This window comes from Pagrus pagrus, assembly GCF_965226575.1.
Source record: "Pagrus pagrus genome assembly, chromosome: 23".
In the NCBI taxonomy this organism is placed as follows: domain Eukaryota; kingdom Metazoa; phylum Chordata; class Actinopteri; order Spariformes; family Sparidae; genus Pagrus; species Pagrus pagrus.
The window spans coordinates 5,173,159-5,193,770 of record NC_140205.1 but is presented as its reverse complement, the minus strand read 5'-3'; the positions used below and the strand labels follow the sequence as shown (position 1 = coordinate 5,193,770).

General features: G+C 41.0%; 1 protein-coding gene across 7 annotated transcripts in view; it reads left to right on the top strand.

Moving 5' to 3' along the window:
• Positions 1 to 20,612, top strand: part of syt1a (synaptotagmin Ia) — a 180,454-nt gene that overhangs the window by 121,998 nt on the left and 37,844 nt on the right. For all 7 annotated transcript variants that reach the window (XM_084345343.1, XM_084345345.1, XM_084345341.1 and 4 more), the window contains one exon: positions 12,681 to 12,881. In XM_084345343.1, the coding sequence (XP_084201469.1) occupies positions 12,710 to 12,881 (172 nt within the window). In that variant the 5' untranslated portion in view covers positions 12,681 to 12,709. The remainder of the gene's footprint in view (positions 1 to 12,680; positions 12,882 to 20,612) is intronic.

The following is a 20,612-nucleotide window of genomic DNA, read 5'->3' as shown; positions in this document are numbered from 1 at the left end:
ATTTTATGCAGAAATCAACTTCTGACTCAGCTCACTCTCAAACTAAAAGCTGAAATATGTTAACCTTGACGCAATCATCCAGACTGAAATGAAGGCAACTTTAAACCCTTCACGAAGACAACACGTACCCAATGAACTTATAAAAGGGTACGTCTGACTATAGTAGCTCTTTTAAAAAGCAGACACATTGTAGTTTCTTTAGAAACGATTACCAGCACTGTCCTAAGTCTGAAACCTTGTTCTACTTGACAGAACGAACCCAGAACTCTCTGTGACCACTTGGAGTAAATCTATCGCCCTGCTCCAAGGGTCGGTCTCGCTCCTTGACTGTTGAAATCCTCTCGCTTTCCTTCTGCCCCTGCCAACCTGTCACACAGCGAGTGGTTGCCAGGCAGATCTCCCTGAAGGGTGTCCCTGGAGGAAGGCAATGGTTGAGCAAATAGCCTCCCTTTATCTGTATGACTCACCTACCAGTAGTCGCACCATGCCCCCTGGCCTAGCCTCCCACATCAGACTGATTCCAACAGACATGACTCCCTAGGCACTGCTATATTAGCCCCGGCCCTCCACAGCATCCCCGCTGCCCCCCTCCAGCCTTTCAGCCAACTAAGCACGCAACCGAGGCTAAGGGTCGCTAAATGTTAGAGGTAGGTTTTTTTCAAAGCGCCTTCAAACTGTTTCTGCCAACTTCATAGAAAACAGAGCAGCCAACTGTTTGAGCCCTGTTGTTTGTTGAATAAACACGGGTGGCCAAAGAACGGTGGACCTTACAGACCCCCGGCAGTTCATGTGTGAGTAATTTGTGAGTAATGGGCCTTTGATTGCCGAACACAAGCTAAATAATGAAACAAATAAAAGAGTAAACCTTCAATATTTTCTCTTTGTTGTTTCAGGCTCTGCTGTTTTCATTGGTAATCAGGGTGTGTGTGCTGTGTTTGATCTACTGGTCTGACTTAAATAAAGACGAAGGTCATAGGGCCACAATCCTGCATGTAATCTCTAAGAGCCTCCAGGCTCTTAGAAACCAGGCATAATAAGTTATTAAGCTGCAAAATAATTAGCTTTTTATACCGTGTCTTCATCTTTGAACATCAAAGTCTTAACGAGGAGAGCAATTATTGATTCATAGTTGCTTGGACCCGACCAGCTGGACATCAAGCGGTCCGATATTCAACGAACATAAGTGTGACATGGCAAACCCAGCACTCTTTGGGGCCTTGTTGCTTCACCATACCTTAACGAAGGAAAGTGATTAAAAGTGTAAATGGGTCACGTGACTTGGGATTTTACGGGGCTAAATACTTATTTTCATAGCTTGCACGGTTTTTAAAAAATCAGTTTAAGTTTAAGATGTCCTGTGGCGCTGACCATACCTTATGCTACTACACTTACTTATACCACTACTACAGCTTTTATTACTCATGTTAAAGCTGAATAATCAAAGGTCCATTTGCCCCTGGGCTGCCTACAGAGAGCTCTTATGGTTATTTTTAGTGTCTCAGTATTGATTGAAATCATCACAACATTATTTAATGCCGGATTCAGCATCTAAATGTAAGACCACAATGGGCTTTCTCTACACTTCACCCCGCTCTCTACTCCCCAGCCTCTCATTTAGCCCCTGGGCTGACAGACCAATTTTCCAGTGGGTGTGCCGCCTTGCTATGTTTGTCATATAAATAGACCGAACGTATCCACCAACAACTCAGGGAGTGTGTCAGGCCGATGCTGCGCGAGGAACAAGAGTATATGATAAGAGCTGCTGGGATCTGGGGCTCCTGAGTCCTTCTCTCAGGCAGACAACAAGGCAGCTTTTTCTAACTTTCCTCGGCGCTTTGGAGGCAGTAATTGAAAATGGAGGAATCTTTGTGCACTGGCTTAATAGAGCTGTCCTGCCCTTGCTGCAAAGCGGGGTTAATAACTTTTTCCAGTTCCATTACCCCCTGAGATTGGCTCCAGGTGAGTAAAGAGGCTGCACTGGACAAGGGGAAGTGGCCACGGGGCCTTCTCAGTCTCCTCTTATCCCTGCTCACTGCAGGAAGCTCACCTGACTATCATTTACGTGACTTATTATATACATAAAAGATTCCCCCGTTGTGTATACGTGTGTGTGTGTGACCAAGGTGTCTGGAAGTGCTATCCCACGGCAAATGAGTCCCTGTCAGAGAGGTGATGGATACTTGACTGACAGCCAGTAATTAATGTCCATTCACTAACTCATGTGTCCTCCTTATCTTCTTCACCAAAGTTTAGATGCACTGTCAGGCTTTCTACCTGCTTCTAGTTTATATGCCTCTGCACCTGCAACAGTTGTGGCCAGGTGTCCATCCGTCTGTCCCATTCTTGTTGACACGATAGCATAGGAACACCTTCAGGAGAGAATGGTTCTTATTCATACATGTCACACTGATAACTTTAATTTTGCCGACATACATGAGTCTAGACAGACGTGGATGTAGACTGCAATTGGCTGGTTGGTGGAGGCGTCCAACCACAAGGCCGCAATTCCAGTTTATTTGTAGGCGTCAGTCTGTTGGGCTGAATTGGTCTGATATTTGACATGTGTTGCTGCCAGTTGATTTCTATAAAATGGAGTTTTTCTTGTTCTTGTGAAGCGGCAATGACACAGCAATTTGTTTGACACTGGTTGACAGTTGGCGATTTTTGTGATTTTTGTGATTTTCTTTGATGGGGAGTGAACAAAGGCAGGGGAGAGACAGAGAAGAGGGTGATCACAGTAGGATCTGGGGTCTATCCGAGGTGCAGGTTGAGGATTTACACATGAGTTGCTGTTTCTACTAGAATGACCCCAACAGACTCATTAGTTACGCTTATATGCACAAAGTAAGCAGCCTATTGGCTTACCCTTTAGTTAAGGTCTTTTTTTTTTCTTTTCTGCCTGGTTGCCAATGAGAAATATAAGCAAATACCTACATATGATAAGACTCAATCCCTTCCAATTTGTATTCCAGGAATAAGTGGCCGTTTTTTGGGGTGTTTCCTTGGTTAAACATGTTTCCATTATCCTGTAGAAGTACCTATTTTTACAAAATGTGAAATACAGCAGTGAAAAGACTGAGAGGTTTTCATGAAATAGTAAATAGTTCTTTGTAATTCATGTCTCAGCCCACAACAAGGTCACTTGAATCTACACTCTCCATGAAATACTCTTAAATATTACTGCCATTAGCTAGATTGCAGTGATGACTAAGGCCAGACCTGAATGGCACTCGCTCTTCTACATTGAATATTGATGCCACAAGAACGACCAAAATTCATTCAGTAAAGATGAGTCATAACTACCGGGTAATTAAATGGTCTATAAAGTGTGGGATTACTTAGAAAATTCAAAATTTTCAGCTGAATATCTCCCCAGTTCAATATAACTGTGTTAATTGTTTGATGCAGCACCTTATTATGCATGCAAACACAAGCTTTAATTTGCTTTTTGTCTGTGTCATTTATTGTAATTACACTATTAGCGCTCCCTTTGGATCGGAAATGTTTCGTTGCAATGATTATTAGTTTATCCAGATCCGTTAAGTGTCTTCCATGATGATTACTTTAAACAGCAGGAATTCCCATGCTTTGAACCGTTATAAAAGCTCTGAGCAACTATTCACCGGTAAGTGATCAAGACTGTCTGTCTAGAAAGGCACATAAAATGAAATCATTATAACTTTCATTGTTATAAAGGGAATATAAACCACGGCTTCTGTATCCAAATCAAACGTGCACTCTTATTTCTGGCTCTTGTGTTTGCCTGAGACCCAAGCAGCAGAGTCTTTGCCTGTTTAGTCAAAGCACTTCCCTATTGATCCTGACTATCGATCACTGCACTACGGTTGCATTTACGCATCTCTTGCTGCTTTTTAATTTGTCTTTGGCGAAACAATTACGCCACTATTAGTCTCTACCTGTTTACAAAGTCAGAAATGCAGCAGTCCTTTTAAATTGCTTTACCCAAAACGACAGAGATTTGAAGTTCAGCCTTTGAATGGTGACCCTGCCAATGCAATTTCAGATGATTAGATTTGACATCAGTTTCACTGAAGCAGAATTTTTTTGTGTCCGTTGACATTTACTGTTAACCCATTGAGCTTCACATAGATTGTGATTCAGTTATTTGATCGCAGAAATACAGAACAATGTCACCTATGAAGGAACACATGATCTTTAAATTTAACTGTAAATTTTAGATAGCTTTCAGATTTATTGTTTCTCTATATATGGTGAACATATGTACAGTTAGTTAGGCTATAAAGACATATATATGTACATGCATTTTGCAAATTTGCTTTCAGGTGAATGTAAACAGCAGCGACAAAATGGAGATGATAACATTGTCAGTGTCTTCACATTAAAAGTTCGACATCAGGTGAACACTTTCCATCCAACTCTGACTGCGTATGAGCACCAAGCATCAATGACGTAAACATGGGATCCACCTCTCCTCGTCCTTTGCACAGTCAGCTTGATCTGGGACGTTAGGGAGGAGACAGATCTCTGTAAACATGTGGGCACAATAGTATCTGATTTCTTGTTGTTTGGGTCCATTTTGTCCGTTCATTTCCCTGCAACCAAACATTATCCAAGAGCAGCCTTAAATCCAAGCTGGATTAGCATGGCTCTTATTCCGACTCTTCCACCCTGGAGCAGTCCAGCTGGTCAGGTTGGATTATTGAAAGAAGTCTCCAAGTCTCAAAGTCTCCAAGTCCACTACTCTTAATGCAAAACCTGTGCTTTCTCCTGCAGCGCTGATGAACTTATTTCTGTCATAGGCAATACGTGTTTCAGAAGCTAAGCCAAAAAGTGGAGTAGTAAAGTAAAAAAAAAGATGTCTGTAGACGATGATCTGTCCCTTTTTACTGTGGGGTCTGAGCATACATGTACTCAATTGGTTTGAATTAGGCTGACATATAACAACTGCTTAATCGTTTTGTGATAATTAGCAGATAATTCTCGATAAAATGGGTTTAATTGGCGATTTACTGGGTGATTAACTCATGAAACCCAATAAAATGACAAGAGGGAAGTGATATTGGCAAATGGCCGCCCTTGTGTCTCGCTGTCCTTACTGTACCATACAGTTGGCTGTGATCTGTGAAATATATCAAATTTGATGACAACATGGACAGCTTTAGTCCTGGGTTGGGCTGCATTTGGCAGCTTTAACACAGCATGAGATGTCACGCACGGCACACTGAGAAAGCTGGCCAAAACTGGAACCAGTGGGGAGCAGAGCGATCCAAAATGCTGTCCAAGTCTGAACTCAAGAAAAGGGTAACATCTTTTTTTTGTCTCCATGTTAGCTGTTTTTTTCCTTTTCCTTTTTACTCGGTAGAGAAGGTCGTGTTGATGGCATTGAGACTATCCAGGTTGGGGAGAATCCATTGCTGTAGGAGACATGAAAGGATGATTGAGGAGATAACAGGAAGTATAGTGGGGGGTAGAGAGCAGGAGAGCTGACCCAGTTAGAGAGGGAGAGCGCAAGAGAAAGATGGAGAGAGAAAGAGGTGAGAGGATGGAGCTGTGTGCCAGCATCACCACTGTGGTTGGGGACCTGCTGGGCCATCTGGCGGCTCTGTAATTGGGTTGGGGTTTTACACCTGAGCGGCACACCTCCAAAGGGATGGTTGGAGCAAAAAAGAAAGAGGAAAAAAGCAGTGTATTGCAGTGAAAGTTGCAAGTAAGTTGGATATGATACCCTGTAGTTCACTCAATTTATATTTATCTTCTTTCTCAAATTTGCATTCAGCACTCTTAGCTCATATCGCCCACAGGTTACAAGATGGAAAGATCTAATGTGACACTTTATCATCACAGTGGAAAGGGCGTGCTGCTGTGTAACTGTAGGAGGAAAGCGCAGCCATTTTGTGCAAAAACAACAACATTATTTAAAGCCGTCTTCCAAGTGGGTCATAATAGTGACAGGGCAGATATTAACTTTGTGTTGCAGTGAATATGCTGCATGATTACATTGCGATGACAGCCTTCAGAAGGGGAAGAAGGTCAACACCGCTCTCAGGTTTCAAGATAAATAAGACCCGATCCACTCTAAATGAGACTGAGCTCTTCAAGTGGACCGCCTGCGGCGAGGTACTGCAGACAATGAAGATAATATGGAAGTTGTCATCTTATGCTTGAATGGGCAAGTAGTCATTAAGGTGCAAATATGAGCTGAATTAATGTTTCATTTTTTGCCAGCGATGAGAGGCCCGATGCGAGAGGCATAACAGACTCCGTGGGAGGTCCTCCACGCACACTGCTCACATTTGTTCGTCTTCCCTTTGACATTTTGTTTTTCGGAGTTGGAGAGCCATCAGCCTTACACAATCCTCGGGAAAATGATGCGATGTAAAAGCTTGGATCATTATTTCGTTCAGATGCATGTCTTGTTCTGCATATTTGAAAGGTCTCTAATTCACTGGAATGGTGTCATTTACATAAAAATGTTGTGCCCACTGTCTGCTGAATTCTTTTGGGTAATTATTGTCTTTTCTAGATGCATCTCCCTACATATTGCACATCCTTGAACAAGCATCTTGAAACATCCTGTTTGCATATCTGTCCCTCACATCAGACACAAGCTCACTTTGAAATATTGCGTGAAAGCCTAGGTGCGCCTCGTCCCCCCCCGGACACGATCAATTCTTGTTCTATGGAAGAAGCCTCCCACAGGCACTCTGCAGAGCATCATTGTGCTCCCTAAAAGTCCTCGCCTGTGTTGAAGTATCTCTGTCACTGCCAAGCGTGCCTCTCAATGGCTCAGCCCCCACACTAACCTTGCAGCATTTCAAAGGGAGACCAAAGGGAGGCTGAACGAACATGGACATGTGTAGGCGTCCATGCAACAAAGGGGACGGTTGAGAGGGCCGAGGTTACCAACGGTTGATTTGTTCACAGCAAGAGAAGGTTCATTGCCACTCTTTACCTGAAGTTAAATCTCCTTAAATGAGTCATGTTTTTCTTGCTTCTTCCTTTTTCCTCTCGTTTTGGCAGTATCTTCCACAGCACTGAGCCACATGTCATGTCTTGAAAAATATATTTTAGCGAGAGACAAAGATGTTGTTAAACAAGTGTTAGCTAGGTGTTAAAATCACAACTGGAAGGTGCAGTGATATCATGCTTTCACAGTATGTTGGGGAGGCAGCAGCTGGCAAACATGCAGTGATTGTGAATACCTCCCCATGATAGCGACTCACTCGCATTTCCTTTAATTCTCTGTGTTCAGTGGCAAAAAAAGAAATTTAACCTTGGTTAGATCAAGCTAAATGCATGCACCAGACCTTCGTTGTACACTCGGAAGAAGAACGAAAACTACTTGGTTAGTAAAATATTGTGCTTTGCTTTAAAATAACTACATTACTTATGTGACTTCAGTTATGAGTGTACCTACGTTAAGTACAGACAGCTGTCTCCTTCTTTGCGAACTTGCCACTCTTTAAACCCTCAAACTATCCATTCAGTGGAGTGAGTACGTTAACCTGGTTGTTATACGCTCCTTATTGTGGCTTTTTGAATGACTGACAGTTGTGCTTCAGTTGACAGATATTTTTTCTCTTTCAACAACTGAACAGTTATTAATTAAGTGAATCTGCGAAGGTGCAGGCAAAACAATGACCCTCATCATCAACCACACTGTATCAGCTTTGCTACCAAGCAACTGTTAAAACAGAACAAATGACTTACAGTTGTATGACATCACTGGCCCTAACCCTAACAACAAGAAATACTCTATGTTAGAGTCAAAAGCTCAGTTGTTTCTCTTGGCAACAGTTTTTATTCTTTGGCCTCAGCAGTCCATCTAATTGCCAGTTGTATATTACCAGGTGTCTCCTCCTACACATGCAGTCTGAAGCCGCTTTTTCCCCCATTTTTTTTGTAGAAAATCTTCACGTTAAGGACCTTATTCTTAAGCCACACTACATGACTTTCAAAGTTGTTCTGTTCACACTACACAACTTGCTGTCTTATAATTGGGAGTGTTGCAGTTGTTGTGGCTTGCACACAACATGACAGATCAGCGAGGGGGTCACACATTTTAAGATCACTCACACGAGAAGAGAAACAGTTATTTGTATGCTGATTTGCAGCGACAAAACAAGGAAGAACAAGAATATGAAAAAAATGAGAACTGATTACGATGCGTGGGCACCAAGGATTATTCTTGCACTGAAAACGTATAACCGCCCGCTCGTGTCGTGTTGTGATTGAGCAACGTCGACATGCTTACAAATACAGAAAAGCTTGTGTGTGCAAATTCTGATAGAAACTATAAGGGATCACATCAGCACCAATTTGCGTCTGATCTGGTGCTTTCACTTGCCGATCTCCAAAACCATCAACAAGTGGAAAATCAGCATTAAAATCCTGTAATGTGAACTTTGCTTTAAAACTATCCCCCCTCAGATCTCATCCTACTACTGTACTGTACATGCAACCTGTCCAACCAGTTGGGCGGTGCCAGGATATAGAGAGCCAAAATCACTCCCCTTCCGGTTTCCCTCACATGGGACCTTACTTTGGAAAAAATATGTATGGTAATGAATGAAGAGAGACTATAAATAATGTCACAATCTGTCACAAAACTACACACCCCACAGTTGCGTTGGTGACGTTGTCTCTTTGAATGGGCACCAAAACCCGTAACTTTTAGAGTCGGCCCCGTTAATAAGCTTGCATCCAGAATCTTTCTTTCCGGCACCTTGTTGTCACTCACACAGTGGCACTACGTCAGCGCTGGACCAGAGGTGACTACTTGCTACCAGTCAGCTCATCCTGCTGGTTTCTGCCGGCTCTGATGTTAATTATCCCAGCTAGCGGTTCTGCCACTGCCAACTATCTTAATGGGCCACCACCGAGCCATGCCTGCTGGTGGTAGAACATCAGCAGCAGCCTGAGCTTCTGCCTCTCTTTGTTTTATTTCCTCTGTACTCGACTCCAACAACGGGGGTTTGTATAACAGCATGGTTAGGAAGTTGTTTGCCTGAAATGGCGTTATCTATGAAATCAGAATGGAAGTTTTTCACCATCTCCTGGCGTCAGAATTGCTCAGTAAATCGGCTGCTACCAAGAAATTTAGGATTGTGTGTTCTCAATATTATACATATTGTTTACCACCCTTTTGATTACATGAGATACGGTTGAAAGTCAGCACTTTGTTCTTGTACAGATAATCAGATTTCTTTTGTCTCCCCCGCTGGAAATAACTTTTCCCGAAGGACTGACAGTTTATCAAAGTCTGTTTAAGTAAAGGGCTTCCTGTCAGTCGGTGTGACTTTTGTTTACAAACCCTGGTTTTCTTATGATTGCGACACCTGAACCAGAAGCAACTTAACAAAGTCTTGTAATTATATATACTCTTCCTCCTAGGAGACAAGAAAGAAATCTAGCTGTGTATACAAGACTATGTACTTCAACAGCAGAAAACGTTAACCTTGTCTTCTGGTGAGGCTGGTCTGGGCGTTTTAAGAGATTACAACACTATAAGTCCTGTTTCCTCTACAGTCGGTGTTTGTATTTGAATAAATGTTTTGCCTCTTTGATGTTCTTTATTCTCCGGATGCGTTCCCTAAGCTTTTGCTGTTACACATCAAGTAATGTCCTTACTTGTAATGTAATGTCATTGTTATTATTCAGATCTGCTCACAAAAGGACAAAAGTATTGATTTTACCCTGGACTGCAGACATGCAGCATGTCATTTTGCATATAACGGCAGTGGAACGGTGTCACCGCATGTTTGCTGCCTTTGATAACAAACATTTCTTACGGTTGGTTATTAATCCCGTTCAAAGCAAGTATGTTTGTTTGATGTACAGATCAAACATTCGCTGGTTGTTGTATGATATGAGACAAAATAGAGATATATCCTGCTCTTTGATCAATATACAGGACCTCATGATAGAGAAGATTTACTTGGAGCCAAACAATACAATTTGGGGTCCATTAACGTCTTGTTCATTCACCTGCTGATACACATCCCCATGAAAAACCCTTTCCCAAACATTTAATGTATATTCAGTATGCCAGTGTAGCATCAGGGCTTGAACATTGTTTGTATCTTCAAGGTAAAGATAAAGTAAATATCAGATTAAATCAGGTTTAGCTGTATTAGCAAAGTTCTTATGAAGACATCTGGTTTTCTTTGACCTTTTGAGTTTTTCTTTTAAAGTTAGAGTTGATAGTTGAGTTGTCTGCAAACTATGAGGTAAAATATTTACTTACCTACTTATTTAGTATGTCTCTTCTCATTTGCCTCTTGGATGTGACTACCAGCCAACAGCTTGATGTAAAAGCAACTAATTTCTCCCAGTCTCCCAGGAACAATCCTTAATATATGCAATCGACCATAATGCATTTACTTTGTTTATAAAACGTAGTGTCTGCAGTTGTTGCTGGCAGCAGTATCCACAGTTGTAGAGATTAAGCTCAATTTTATAGAAGCAGGGTTGTGGCTGGAAAATTGCAAGACTGAATTCACAGATCGGCTGGGAAATCTTGAGCTCTGAGAGTACAGAGAATGAGAAGTGATCTTCCCTTCCTCAGACCTCAGTCAGAGCTAAGTAAACAGAGGGATATGCTACTACGGCACATAGCTACTCCAGCGAAGCTGCACACTTTCCCTAGTAATCAGCATTGTCTAGATAAATTCAGGAGTGAAATACCCAAAGAAAGTGTCACCAAAAGTGTCCAGATACAGCAAAACTGTGTCAGAGAAGCATGAATATTGAGAAGACATTTCATATCTCTGCTGTAATTCAGAGTAAATTGCCTTGCTCTCTTTGGGAATGTAATTTAATATATTTGAAGAAATATGTGTATACATTTGACTCTCTTTTCCTCCGTGTTTTAAAGATTATATTGGGATGAATTGCCATCGCATTTTGTTCTCAGCTCTTTGAGGTTTAGAATATCATTGGAGGCCATTTTGAGGGTTACACTGAGACTTTTAAATTACATAGCGATCTTTAAAAGTGTTTCTATCCGCACCAATGCAATGCCCTTTATGAAACGATACTATAAATGAGAAAATATGAGGTTTGCGAGCTCTGTACTGTGGCGAAGGAGGAGAAATAGGCCATCAACCTTCACTGTGCACTGGTGGAAAAACCTTATAACTTAACTGTGCTATTATCCTCTTTGATCGCTATGGTGACATATATAATTACAACCTGCACAGAAAGAGAGGACAATAAATAGTTCCTTTCTGCAGCAGACTTGTCACGGTGCTGCAGCTTTGCTCGACTGTCGTGTGTCATGATACTAAAAGCACACAGTAACACTTATGCAGTGGTAACTGATACCATTGTTTGGTAAATTGTCCCATAAAAACACTTTGTTTCATCGAGAAAATGTAATTTTAGTTTTGGTTTTAATATTTATTCTTAATGTTTTGCAGCCTCCAAATGGTTGGTTGTTGGTTGGTTTCTGGGTTGGTTACTAGCTTGCTTCTTTGGTTGGTTGGTCAATTGTTAAGTTTGGTTTGTTGTTGGTTGGTTGGTTTTTGGTTGGTTGGTTTCTTGGTTGCTTCTTTGGTTGGTTGGTTTGTTGTTTGTTTGGTTTGTTGGTTAGTTGATTGGTTTCTTGGTTGGTTTCTTGCTTGCTTCTTTGGTTGGTTGGTTTCTTGGTTGGTTGGTTACTTGTTTGCTTCTTTGGTTGGTTTCTTGGTTGGTTGATTGGTTTGTAGTTTAGTTGTTTGGTTATTTGGTTGGTCAGCATGATTACACAAAAACTACTCAATAGATTTCCACTAAACTTGGATGGAGGATGGATCTCCGTCGAGAATACACCCCCTTTAACTTTTGGTGCAGATCCGGACTCCACTGAGTGCCATTTTAGTCTGTTAATCAATTAGTGGACTAAAACAAAATTGGACAAAAAACTGCAACAATTTTATTATTAGTTTTGTGTTTTTGCTATTTTTCAAGCAAAGATGCCAAACGTACTGTTTTCAGTTTCTTAAATGTGACGATTTGCTCATATATGACAGTAACTGAAATCTAAGTCTAATTATGATGATAAAAATTCCCAAATTATTTAGAACTTCATATATTTGTACTGCAAGTTATTCATGCTCAAGGAATGGAGTATATATTTTATCACTGCACATGTATGGACACGAGTGTTATGCACACATACAGTATACACACACACACACACACACACACACACACGAAGCAGTGGTTAACATAAGCAATACATTGTTTCCTCCTTCCTCCTCACAAAAGAGCTGAAGGCAGAGTAAATACACCTGTTGTGTACAAAGAGCATGGTGTGATAAGATGGTGGATGAGTAATCTTCTCTGCACCGTGACATTATTTACTGTACTTTTGGGTTGACTTGTAAAAGCACATGATTTAAATTAAGCCAGTGGCGCGCTGAGATTTACTGCCTGCTCTGTGTGAGAGTAATAAATAATCATTTTATCCCCGCTCTGTGATGCTAATCTGGAGTTTAAGCAATGAGTGAGTAGCTTTGTTCTGAATGCAGCGAGCTGGCCAATTCATTCTGGACCCCAGCTGATGTTTACCCAGGCTGAGCCAGCAGCTGCTCACACGGTCTGCGTCAACTCAGTCATCTGACAAGGCAAGCGCCGAGCCTCTGACATGCATCTGTCACAGCGGCAGAAAAATCTAACCCGCTGTGTTTTGTCTTTCTCTTCCTCCTCTTGTCCAGCATCTGACTGGCTTCCCAGCATCGTCACCATGAGTGAGAGTCGAAGGGAAGCGCTGGCGGCGCCGCCCGAGCCCACCACCGCCTCCTCTGCCACGGTTGGCTCCAACACCACCAATATGGCCGGCCCGGGCACCGGCGAGAAGGACGAGGCCTTTTCCAAGCTGAAGGACAAGTTCATGAACGAGCTGAACAAAATACCATGTAAGTGTGTGTCCTTTATAACTATTATAAGATGCTACTTTGAAGTCAGGGAAATTGTAATGGCTATTTTCCTCTACTTACAACAACACAACAGCTAATCAATTCATCCAAAAATATATCATCAAATCAAACTCAGTAATGGAAATAATTGTTAGCTGCAGCCATAAACATAATACAGCTCTGATTCACTATAAACAACACAGTGTATACTTAATATCAGGTTTGTGCATTGATTACAAAAACAAAGACAAGATTTCCACCATTTTGGATTTTTTGACAAACACATGTTTTGGCTCTTTTGGCACAAAGTTGGTCCAAATGTGGCCGTAACTCTTCAATGCTAAATTTACTTTAAACCAAATTTGGGAATGTTGTACGTACTGCCACATTGACCATGTGTATAAAATCACATGTAATTCTTATCAGAAGGGGGCGTTAAAGTAACAATATAACATGATGTTTCTGCAATGATTTGAATTGTGATGTCATTCACCTCTGACTGACGATGCTAGCAAAGATCTATGAGCACAGATTATTGCAATAAATTGACCATTTACAGGATTTTGATTGTTGCACACATCAAGTACCGCAGGGGGCAGCGACGGATGCAGCAAACACACACAATTGTCGCATACATTTGAAATTGTTTCGGCCACAAACGAAGTCTAATTAAATTATTAAATTGTTGCACGATAAGGGGGAATACCGTTGTTACCATTTATTCCCGCCAGATACCTCTCAATTCCACCCTTCGGAGCATAAGTGACGATGAGCTATGGGAACATGTTTCTTTGGGCCCTCTGCAGTCTATTCAGTGGTTAGATTGAACAGGTTTAAACGTGTTAGTCAGTTTTTCGTATGTTGAGCTGATATTCGATGATCCAAACTCTAAACCAAACCTCTATTTCTATTTTAAAGTTTTAAGAATAACTTTGCCAAATAACAAACCTGGCAATATTTAATTCAGCTTGTTATGGACTCTTTTGTGCACTTGATACTCTGCACACATTTTCACACTAAGCTTCCAATTTCTTTTACCAAAGATTGCTGATTTTCTTATATTCTCATTTAACTGTTGTTCAGATGTGTCTTTGTCTCTTTCTGCCCTTTGGTTGAACCATTGTACAGAGTTTGGTTCTCCGTGTACAAAACATAACCGTCTTTGCAAATCATTCAAACAAAATAGCACCTATTACTAAATGACGCTCTGCAACCTAACAACATAATAGTCGTTTCCAAAATATAGAGTAGCTCCATCAGCTGTCTGACTGTACTGAAACAAGCTTTTGTTGCAGGCAATTCCAAACTTTTGAACAGTCGTGTATTCATCTGAATGGGCTGATAGGCTCCGTGATTACAATCCAAGGGAGATAAACATCTACCAATTCGAGCAAAACTACAATAAAAACTCAAGCTGAAGCACAATCATCTCACACAGTAGGAGTACAACGACATAAAAACATCTAAAAAAAATCCACCAGTTTGCAGGTGTCAAACCTTTTATCGATGCCGTTCTTCGGCAGCCTTGCACCTACATGTGATGTGTCTATAATTACACTCCCTCTGGTTCAAAGTGAGTCCATCAGAGACAACACCATTCAATGCATTCAGAGTGATTCTCGTGTAACCGTGTGTGACTCAAAAATGATTCAGCTGTGGTTGTGAGTGAACTTTAGTTGCTGACGCACAAGAAAACGTCAGCGTTTCCTTGTGACCTCCAGTGAATCAGGTGCACGAAATTTGGACTGCATCTTTCTTTCTGTTGCTCGAGGCAACAACAAATTCAACATTTCAGTTGCTCAAAAGGAATTGTTTTACTAAATGATGTTATGAGCGAAGTAGAGAATAAACATCTGGCAACACCAATTTAAGTGTTTGACATGATAAATTGCTAAATTAGGCGCAGCTGTCTTTATTATTTGCTGTTTGATTTTCTGTTTTTCTATCTTACTCGTGCTTTCACTCAAAACTGTCTCTTCATTTCCTCATAATATAACTCCTCCTTCCTTTTTATCAACTGAATATTTCCACGTCCTCATGTTCTTGCCTAGTATTTGACTATGTGGTGTCGTTGTGACATCAAGGATAAAGCACTGCCTGGAGATTCAAGGTTTTTTTCATTCAGCACAAATCGAGATATAGATATATCCACGGGCTCATGTGGAAGTTAATTTTCACAACAGGAAATGACTCCTGTGAAAGAGAAGCACACAAATGACGCCACCAGTCATATTCTCCTTTTCCAGAGATGTAATGGCGCAGTTAGTCATCATGAAAAATGGCTTCTTTCACAGAGGAACGTTGTTTGCAGCAGGTTGCATATTTACCAGAAGAAAAGACCTTATTTGTATTCAGATAACTCAAGGTATACGAGGGAGCTTTCAATCCCATGTGGGTTTGAGCAAGACATTTTCATTGATGGTAAAGGGGAATGAATTGAGAAAACATACTCTACTGCAGAGGATGAATGAATAGGATCGACAATGTTCAGTATTATGCTTCCAGTATGGGGCTGCTGAGGTTGATGTCCCCTTTGGCCCCTCAGCATTGAATGCCCGTCACTGAAAAGCACTGCTATTCCTGCCACATCTGGCATCATCTTTAGAAGAAGACGATTCATTATTGCTTACCAATTTTGATCTGGAGAACTAAATGAGGGCTTCTTTTGTGTAATATGGGCAGAAAAAGGTATCTGTGAGCTTCCAAAAAAAAAAAGCCTGTCAGTTATAAAGGGTTTTAAATTACTGTTTTCTCGCTCCATCCCCTCAATCAAATGCAGTGAGTTTGCTCCCCCGGTGCTGCCAAGCTGATGATGAATGGCCTGAGACTTGTTTACTCGGAGGAATATCGATACTGTCTGGAGAAAGTCAGGTAGCAGATTTAACGAGGAATATGCGAGCGGAGAAGCTGAATGTGCAGCCCGTCTAATGCTGCTACAGAACGTTTTCTTTTGGGGTTTATAACCCAGTTTGAAGCCCCGCAGGCTTTGAGGCTGGTCGCATAGAGCTGTCAAACTGGCCGAACTTGTGGCTGCATTTCTGTCCGTCAGGATACGCAGGACACATCGCTGAGGCTGCCTCGGCCCTCGTCTGTTGGCTGGTGGCTCAAGGCTGCAAACACCAGCAGATTTTATCTGAGTCTTTCTGAAATTACTGAGCTTGCTTTTTTATTTGAGCAATTCTAAATATGTGTCAAGGAAATATAGTCCTAAAAGTATCTAAAAGGCATATTTGATCTCTGCTTATTCTCGTTTGGTGAGGTTTAATCTTAAATGTAATCATTTTGTCATTGTTTTCAGATTGTATTTGCCGCCCAGTCACCAAGATATAATGTTAGCTCATACTTCCAAGGTTGACATTTGTACCAAGCAGGACATGTCACGTTCACATTGTATGCTTATTAGCAGACTTTCAGGGGAAGGAGGTGTGATGTGTTGCGATGGGGTTGATGTGCTTTAGGCTACTACAGCTAACGATTAATAATTCTGCCTCAAGGTATCTTCATTATCCACGGCCTGCATGTGTAACCACATGACAGTCGGGCAGTAATAGCCAAAAACATTTAAAAAAGAAAATACAAATATTAATACAAAAGATCATTTAAAAGGTCGATGGCAGCATGGACAAATGAGTTCTTAGGTCTGTTGCTTCCGGTAATGTTCTGTTGAATATTTCTTAATTAATCTGTTAATTGTTAGTCTAGAAAATGTCAGAACATGCTGAGAAATGTCCTTAATTATTGCCAGCGTTTGAGGCGATGTCTTCAAATTGCTTGTTATTTCTTATAACATACAAAACCTGAAGACATTTAATTAACAACGATGTAAAACCAAGAAAAGCAGCAAATCTTCACATTGGAACTAGTGAAACTTTTGCCAGAAAAACAAGTAAATGAAATAAAACACGAACAAGACTTTAAGAAGTAGAGAAAAGTAGAGATATCCTGTACAACGCTGGCAAGTGGCAATTAAAATAGATGAACATGATTGTGTTACAGAAAATGTGCGCACAATGATTCCCTCTGCAACAGAAATGAACCCTTTTAATGAATTTGTGATTGACTTTGCCTTCCACTTCCACAGAAACATGAACACACACACATACAGACATTCACTGAGGTCCGACTATGCAATCGTTCTAAACCACATTGTGACTTCTCATTGAGGAGAGAGGTTGCCTCCAAGGAAACCAGCGTATTGAATTTAACGAGTAAGATAGTTTTCTAAACACCCAAGGCTTTACTCCCCGATAACAATTAACCTCTGAACACGGAGGCTGTTTGATCCATGACTGCTGGCTCCACCAGCCATTACTTCAAATAACACAGACAGGCGATTGACATTTCAGTAAAATAAATAATGTTCCTGTTTCTTCTCCTTCTTTATCAGGGGCTGTGTGCTTTCAGGCAGTCAATGCAGGGTTTTAAAAAAGAGTATAAAATCCAATAATAAAAATGTCTTGAATACAGTTTTGACAGGTCTTACAAAATACATTGGACAATGAATCTAACGTAGCATCAACAATCTCAGCGTCCTTGTTTATTGCATTCACAGTGGTCTTAAAGGTGCTCTGTGTAGTTTGGGGAAAAACTTAAAACAGAAGAGAAAAATTCGTATTGATTGACTGAAAATATGTTCCCATACAACTAAACTATGGAGCAGCTTCTTCCTCCAGGCTGTGACTCCTCAATTTATCCTTCCACACTCCACTGTTGTGTTTTGTATTGATTCTCCTATGTAGTGTAGAGGAACTTAAACTAAATTTTATTTTGCAGCCTGGTTTGTAAAATGACCAATAAATTAATCTTGCAAAAACTACATTTAAAAAATATTCCAGAGTAGTAGTCTTTAAATCATTTGTCATAATTTGCCAAACACGAATGTTTGAAACTTTAAATAGGTTCAGTAAATCCATTTAATTAAAGCATCTCAAAAACTAGTGACTGGTGTCTTCCCAGCTGAGCTAACCTCAAAGTGACACAAATGATCTTTTATTTGTTTTCGTCCGACAACAGCACATTCTCCAGAAAGCTTTTTCTTGTGCGCTCTTGCCTGACTTTTGGGACTTCATTGTGACTAAAACTCTTGTCAACCTTACTGACAGTGTCTTTCCCTTTCAGTGCTGACTAATAAGAGTGTCATAGACTGACGATAAGACCAAAAGACCTTGCGCTGTAACTTGAGAGCGAAGGGAACGACGCAAAGATTCGTCAGAGTTTAAGTGTCTCAACTTGTTCGACTTTGTGGCTGCTCACAGTCAACAGACAGCAGAGTTTATTAAAGTGGATTACGCTGGTGGATCAGCAGAGCCATTCGTCTCAGCTGCCTGCTGCTCTGGCGACAAGCCCTGTTGTCTACTCTCTGCCCTCACTTTACAAAAGTTTGCCTGCCAGGAGACGCCATCACGAGGTGGTCCAACCAAAGCCAGATCAGATTCAGCCAGCACCAGCTTCAAATCAACAGATGGGCTTCTATATTCTCACCTCTGTAGATGTGTGAAAAAGTTAAGGTGTCATTGTCCTGAGAGATCAGAGATTGGCGCTTTTAAGGGTGATGCCCAACTTCAAATGGCCACATGAGCTGATACATAATATGACATCACTGCCACAGGAGCTCTCTGTTTGAATGAATCATTCCAGGCATATACGGAGTGAATACGCCTTTTACTCTGAATGTGAAAAATCAAAGCTTTCTACCACATTTAACTACTTTTCTTTGTGCCTTGAAATGTCATTATCACATCTATTATTGTAAATCCAGCCCATGCACTGTTAATGTAATCACTTAACTCACAGGATTTCCCTGCAAATGTTTTGTATTGATGGTCGCCCATTTTCTCATAGAATAGAAAATGTAACCAAATCACAAAGAAATGGACCAGCCGTGTTCGGGATGAAAGGAGAAGTCCTTATCATCAGCTCTACAGTTGCTGTATAGCTGGAAGACGCTCCCTGCTGCTGCCGTCATATTGTTTGCTTAAACAAGCCACAACAGGGAAAGGGCGCGGACAGAGTGTTGCTCTCATAAGCATAACAAGATATAATGTCAAGGTTAATTGACCAACAGGGTCCTGTCACATTAGATTAGTGTGGGCTGCTGGAAATGGATATAACCCAGATGCTATATTAAACACACACGTGCGCACGCTCCCCTTTTAATGCATCTGCCAAACTCCATCCGGTCCATAAAACCTCTCCCTCTAATGCAAAGTGCTCTGTTTGAAGAGGCGGACGCATTCAGCTGAACTTCTTCTAAATAGATCCAGAACAGGGATGTCCTTGGCATTCATCTTTATGATATAAATGTATCAAAGCAATGGCAAAAAGTGATGCTAATCACATACGAAGATAAGGAGTAAATACATTTTAGATTAATGCTTTTCTTAAAACATATATATTTATATTTAATATAGCTGTTATGGTGCGTTTGACTTTATCATACGATTTCCAGTTAACTTTTTATCTTCTACCTATCGATTCTTTGGACAACAATGCCATATTTGCTGATATCACAAAGTCTGCCACAATACCATTATAATTTGATTAAATACAAGGGCCTGCAATTGATATGAGATGATACAATATGCACATTTCACTCAGTAACAGTAGAAGCAGCCACCCTTTTCTGCTTTTGGTAATAAAAGAAAATGACAACACATAAATGGATATAAATGATCACAAGTGCAGTAAAGTTTACTTTAACCAACCCACTCAACCAACACACATAAAACATGGTTTAAGTCACTGCACGTTAGCTGACTGCTGAGTAAGACATCCTGTTTGTATGTTGACCCGTCTTTTCTCCAAAATATTTACACACCGATGATTTATTCCCACAAGCCTTTTAAGAATTTTCATCATCAAGGCATGAGGATGAGGCGTAGTGACTGGGAAGTCTGTGGCGTGAAATCTGTAGGCCAAGTTAAACAATGTACGAGCATAGAAATGGGTTCCAACAGAATGGGAACAGCCATAAGGGGTCACCGCACTGCCACGCCCACCAGGTATATCGGAGGCAAAAGCTTTTGACAAGGTGTCATCATCAAGGTCTGAAGATGATATTTTGTGAGTGTGAAGTCTGTGGTGTTAAATCTGTCGGACTAGCTTAAAAAAGGGGACAAAAAGACATTAGGTGGCGCTATGGAGTCCCCTGGCCACACCCACCCCCAATCATTCACAATTCACTGAACGAGTGGATATGAGGTTTTTGAATGTGCGACAAAGTATATGGGAGTTATAAGCCAAAACACACTTTCCTTGATTATAGCGCCACTTGGTGGTGGACATTCACAACAACCATAGATTATAAATTTTTTCGCCAGATGAGATGTCTTTGCAAAGTTTCGTGAGTTTTGGGGCATGTTCAGGGCTCCAAAAAGCCGCCTAATGCGCAGATGAATAATACTAATAAACAATCCGAGCAAATACAACAGGGCCTCGCGCTGTTAGTGCTCCGGCCCTAATTATCTTTTAAGTACTAAAACATGTGATTTAACGGAAATAAAATGTATATGGGCCAAAGAAATTTACAGGTGAAGTTTTCATGCGTTCACAATGACCTCACTCACTGTGTCTCAGTACCACATACAGTAGGAACGACCCATAGACCTCCATTTGCTTTATGCTTTTTCCTCTTATTGTGTATCTATGATGACTTTTAGAAACACACAGTATGTGGAAAGGAAACAAAATGTCAGCCAGTGAAACCTGCATTCTTGCTCTATGCTAAGGTCG